A 6,000-nucleotide genomic window follows, 5' to 3' on the forward strand; every position below is an offset into this window, starting at 1 on the left:
TCAGTGAGGCCCTTTTGTAGTTTGTCCACATCGTTAGGAGTTTCGATTATGGCTCCTAGTTTGCAGTCATCTGCAAACTTTGTTAGCCAAAGACATTCTGTGTTAGCCTGCACTTCAGAGAAGTAGATACCAAACATCAGAGGACCCAGTACTGAACCCTGTGGTACTCCACTTGTCACTAGTCTGAAGTCGGATTTGGAATCAGCTATTTTCACAGTGTGGGTTCTGTCCGTGAGCCAGTTGGCAACCCATCTTGTGACATAGGGAGTTATACCTAATTTAGTGAGCTTATCTATAATTCCAGAGTGGGGGATGGTGTCGAAAGCCTTGGCGAGATCTAGATAAGCTGTGTGAACCATTTTATCCTCATCTATGGCTTTGGTGACTGCTTCAAAGAAGTCAATCAGGATTAGGAGACATGATCTGCCTTTTACAAATCCAAACTGGGTAGGGTCCACAGTTTGGAGATTACCAATGTCTTTGTTTATGAGTTCCACGATGATACGTTCCATGGCCTTGCAGACCAGGCTCGTCAGGCTAATGGGGTGGTAGTTCCCGGGGTCAGTCGTGGCTCCCCCTTTGTGGAGTGGGATAACTGTCATGGTGCGCCATTCAGTGGGTACAAAGCCTGAGGTGAGGCTATGATTGAACATGGTACTTAGGTAGGGTGCCAGTTCATTCTGTAGTTCGTGTAGAACGCAGCCTGGGATATTGTCAGGTCCCATGGATGCTGTGTTCTTGGCTTTGGAGAGTGTGTTTTTTACCTGTGCAGCCGTGATTATAGGAACTTTGCATTCTTCCGGTATAGAGATGGGCCCTCTAGGGGGTGAGAGGGGGGTAAAGTTAGCACTGAACATATCTGCTAGGATGTTGGCAATATCAGTTGGTTCTGTATATTCAGTGCCATTGTGCTGTAACTCAGAGCAGATCTTTGTGTTCCCATTGAGATTCTTGACATAGCTATAGAATGCTTTGTGGTTGTCTTTAGAGTCAGTGGCAATTTTGTTTTCATAACTAGCTTTGGAGGATTTTATGAGGGATCTCACCTTCTTACTGAGGTTGACCAGGGAGTTCCTCCAGTCACGGGATTTTACTCTTTTTTGCAACAGTTTATTTCTTCTGTTGTAGAGTTTGTTTATGGCGGAGGACCACCAGATTGGCTTCCTTTTTTTGGTCTGACAAACATCTAGTCCAAACACCTAATCCTCCACTGTAGGAATGCAGGTATGGTAGGTTTCTTATCCAATGCATTTCCTACCTTTGATCATCAAATACAATACCCCTTTTGGAAGACTAAGCACCATATTCATCTTGACAGACTCAAAAAAATCTTAACTATAAAGATTTCAGTTTAAGTCCCTTAAGCAGCCTTGAATCAAAATCTCTTTTTATCTACTCTGTCTCATACAGACTATTGAGAGGTGCCTACAGTTAGCATTTGTACAATAAAAGATCCTGCATATTTTGATTTTCTCCTGATTTACTTTATAAACAGTCTGGCAAACATCTAGTCCAAACACCTAATCCTCCACTGTAGGAATGCAGGTATGGTAGGTTTCTTATCCAATGCATTTCCTACCTTTGAAACGGAATCCATCTGCATATCAAACAAATTACCTGCCTGACTACCTACAAAGCCAGCTTTGATAATTGAATGGGTACATGCAAACTCATACCTGAAAAAATGTGAATGATCTACTGAAGAGAAACCAGCCTATCATTATTATTCAAATGCAATGACTCTGCAGGCATATGTTTTGCATACACCTATGAACCTATGAGGAAGAAGACAGGAAAAAAGTCAGTCTTTTCCATGTTTCTTAATAATCATTAGGCACAAAAGATGATAACAACATGCTGCAAATACAAAAAAGTTGCTTCACAAACATAGCTTTCTATAAAATGAGCTCTTTTTTATGCCCCATGACTCATACCTTAAATACTACAACCTTTAAAATAAAAATATACTAGTAAGTAGAGATGTTTTTCAACTCCCATGTAGCTAAAATTGCAGGAATCATCATTTCCTCGTTTGCAGTCATACAGCCAAAATTCATGTGATAAATGTGTTTTACTGAAAGAACGGCATTGGTGTTAACATTCTAGATCTCATGTAGAGTAAATATCACCCAGGGTTCCTATAAGTTTAATTTTAACACCATCAACTTCATAAACCCCATATCTGCTTGAGATGTAGAGACTGTTAAAATGAGCAACTAAATTTTGTTAAATATCTTAGAATATATTATTCTGAAATTCTATTTGGACAGAGTTATAAACAAAATGTCAGTATACTGAATGTGAGAAATTAGTGCCTCAATGAAGAGATATTTTTCAATATGTATAGCCATCTCTGAGACATAACATCACAAAATAACTTTCCAGCATTGTCTGTGTTAGACTTTGTAACTATTCCATTATTCTATAAGATACAGAGACTATCACAGAGGTTTCAAAATCCGCAGGGTCTTTAACTACAAATTCTGGCTACCTCTCTTTCCTCCTTCCACTTCCAATCCATGCACAATCTATCAAAAAAGTTCCTTTTTTGCTATTCAAGTGAATACATAATTGACAGTGAACAGTCCCGAATGCTACTAGTCTTGGAATAGTTGTGGAGAGAATGTATAACTAATGTATGACAAATTATGGAACTCTGCTATTTGACAACATATTCATAACAGTGCAGCATTGACAATAGCTAGGTCGCCTGTTATGGGCATAGAGTGCCACTCCAGTAACGTCCATGAATTTTTTGCCCACCAATAAAATTACATAAAATGCAACATATGTACATTCATTAATATGGAGACAAAACATCCTCCACTTTCATGCTGAAAATTTTCCTCTGCACCCCAAATATAAACATTAGCTCTCAGATCACTACAGGTCAGACAAATAATGAAAAGTCCAAACTGCAATGGCTTCCTGTAACTGCCACATTGTTGACTCAGCTGTCCACGTAGCAGCTTTCCATTTGCAGGTTTATAATTAATTGTCACCTAATAGATTGTGCATAAAATGATCACACAAAATTTGTTGCCTGCCAGCAGTCCTGGTGCTCAGATAACAATGTTTTCTTTGTGTCTTCCGGCTAACAGCTCACCAGCTGACAAATCAGGCTGGTGCAAACATATTTTGTTTAGATCAGAAAAGTTGATATAATAAAAATGAACTATTTCCCAGTGCTACAATGGTGGCTGATATAAGGTATGTGAAAACTGAAATCTGGATTGCACTTGCAGAATCTATCCAGTGCAGTTCAGGTACGTGTATTGGCAAGGGGAGTTAAAGGAATTCAGGTGATGAAACTTAATCAATACACTGACATCAACTTTCTTTTCAATAGCAATGCTTCACAACCCAATAGATGCATTAATGCATTTTTGATTTCCAGTAGGGAATAGCTGAATTGGCCACTGAACACCTATAAATTCCTGTTTTTCAGCAATATTGTCAAAAAGCCAGTTCATCTAAGGGAATGGGAATTTTATTTCAAAGGGAATGGGAATTATATTTCAATCCCAAGATGGCACACTTCTTTAAAATGATTGTAGCAATTATAAGGGTGTAGGTGGCACAGCTTATCTTCTGCACCACCCACAATGCAATTTAAGAAATTTTAGCTGCTTTCAAGGATGTCAGTTACTAGCTTACTGTTATGCATTGTTGTTTCAGGGTTACTAGCTATGTAAAAAGTCTTCATGGTCTTGTTCAGTAGGTTCAGTAATGTATCCAGTAAAACAACATTTTTCTTAGAAGACATACCTAATTGCATAGCTTATTTTCACACACCACTACAAACCATAATGCATGAAATATTTAGCCAGGAGGTCTACACCTCCAGGGAATCTCACTTTGAGCATGCATACATTCAGACTCACCTGTTGGCTGATTCCAGTCCACTAAGTGCAGCTTCCAGATAATTTTGGAAAATGACAAATTGATCAGGAAAGAAGGAAAAGAAATAAAAAGCACAAGAACATTCTAATAATTGGATGAAAAATTCTCTGCCTTTATCAGAGTCCTTGTCGCTATAAATCATATTTCTCAACTGTCCAGAATTTTGCAAAATGCACAGATTTTTGACTCATATTTTGGTTTGTTCCTTTTATATATATATATATATATATATACATACATATATATATATATATATATATATATATATATATATATATATATATACATACATATATATATATATATATATATATATATATATATATATATATATATATTGTTTGTTTTGTTTTTTCTGACATTATTCAGGGCTGAAGTCATTTAACAATGACAGATATTTGAGTTACATACTTCATATATTTCAGAAAAATGCATGGCAATGCAAAAACTGTTATTCTAGCAACTTTCTAAATGTGCAAGATCAATATTTAAAATCCTTCACTGATATTTAGGCCTTTGTTACCATATTATTTTTTGCTTTATCCATAATTCTTGCACTAATAGGCTGAGACCTACCTTGACAAAGTCTAAAATAATGAATGGCAAACAGTGAAAATCAGGGAAAGATTTTAAATATCGCTCTCATAAACTTAAAAAGTTGGTAGAATATCAGGATTTGTGATAGCAGGTATTTTCTGAAGGATGTGAATTCTGAAACTCAAATACATGCCATTATTTCTGACTTCGATCCTTAGTGATTTACCAGAAAACCGCAAATGTTATAAGGCACAGACCAAAAATATGTGACAAAAATCTGGATATTCTTTGAAAATCTGAACAGTTAAGAGATACGGAGGTACGCTATAAGCGGAGGTTTACTTACAATACATACGATTTGTGTACTGTTCTCTTTGCTAGATTTCTGCAGTTATCACAAACTTTTTACTAGAAAATGTTGTGTGTGCGTAAGCGTGTGTTACATTTCGAAACCTTCACGCACTAAAAATCATAGCAATGGCCTTAATAAAACATAACAGAGGGTTAGAAAGAGTGACACTTTTTTTATTTTTCTTAGTAGAAGGTCTGTACATACTTGAACCTATATGCACTGTAGTAATGAATCTCAACCTTATTTTATGCATTTCATAAAGCACGTGCTTATAAACAGGTTTGACTTTATAAGGAAACATGATCATAAACTAGAAGGTGCAAGGCTAAAGCTGAGCGACATAATCAAACCGCTAAGCGTTAATCAAAATGTGCGTGTGTGTAAGGAACGCCTGCACCCCAATGTGTGTGCTACTGCTAGCAAACTTCGTTCTGCTATCCAGAATGCCCCTTCTTGCCTCCACTCACATATTACATAATTCGGGGTGCTCTATGAAAAGAGGTTTGCTGCTTATGCTTAAGGGGTTAGCTGGTTAACAAATTAATAATAACATAATAATAAATGGAGTGACAAAAAAATCTGTTTCTCACCAGTCCTCCCCCCACGATAGCTACTCTTACGTTGCTAGTTTTGTCAGAAGCCATATCGGAAAGTGAATATGCTGAACGTTTCTCTGAAATGCCTGCACTTCTTCCGTCAAGGGCACATCAAAGTCTGACATACCCCGTAAGCTCGAGCTACCTGTTGTAGCACGCCCTTCTCATTTGGGCGGGGAATGCCATTCTAATTGCCTGACTCTGAGTTCTGTCATCTCCACCTCCAGTTCGATGCCTCTCAAGTCCGCTTACAGAGGTTCGCAGGTTAACAGCTGTACCTTTTAGGCACGTGATAAGCTAGTCAATTTGCTGTTCTGGTTAATTAGCGCTCAATACAATTTCATAAGGAGTCCGCCTCCTGCCTTCTATTTTTGATGGGGAGACGTGACCAAATGCACATTGTTTTGGAAACATACTGGGCTGCTGATTCGGCTACATTAGTTGATATTTTACACATTAACTCGAGCAAATATTCGGCCTTAGGCATAGGCGAACTAGGTAACCGCCTAGGGCGCCATACAGTCCGATCACATAAAGGGCGTAATTTTATTTATTTAAATGATTTTTTTGTTAGCCATTCTGGGTTTAGGGTTGCCACCTTTTCAAATGGGG

The 6,000-nt window shown here is 37.7% G+C and overlaps 1 protein-coding gene across 1 annotated transcript in view; it reads right to left on the reverse strand.

The window, feature by feature from the left end:
• The window catches only part of KMO (kynurenine 3-monooxygenase), a 616,236-nt gene extending 610,511 nt beyond the window's left edge, over positions 1–5,725 (reverse strand). The window contains exon 1 of the mRNA XM_044058035.1: positions 5,383–5,725. Within this exon, the coding sequence (XP_043913970.1) occupies positions 5,383–5,436 (54 nt within the window). The 5' untranslated portion in view covers positions 5,437–5,725. The remainder of the gene's footprint in view (positions 1–5,382) is intronic.
• Positions 5,726–6,000: the final 275 nt, after the last annotated feature.

The sequence above is a fragment of the Protopterus annectens genome, chromosome 1.part2, assembly GCF_019279795.1.
Source record: "Protopterus annectens isolate FY-2018-M chromosome 1.part2, PAN1.0, whole genome shotgun sequence".
Taxonomy (NCBI): Eukaryota; Metazoa; Chordata; order Ceratodontiformes; family Protopteridae; genus Protopterus; species Protopterus annectens.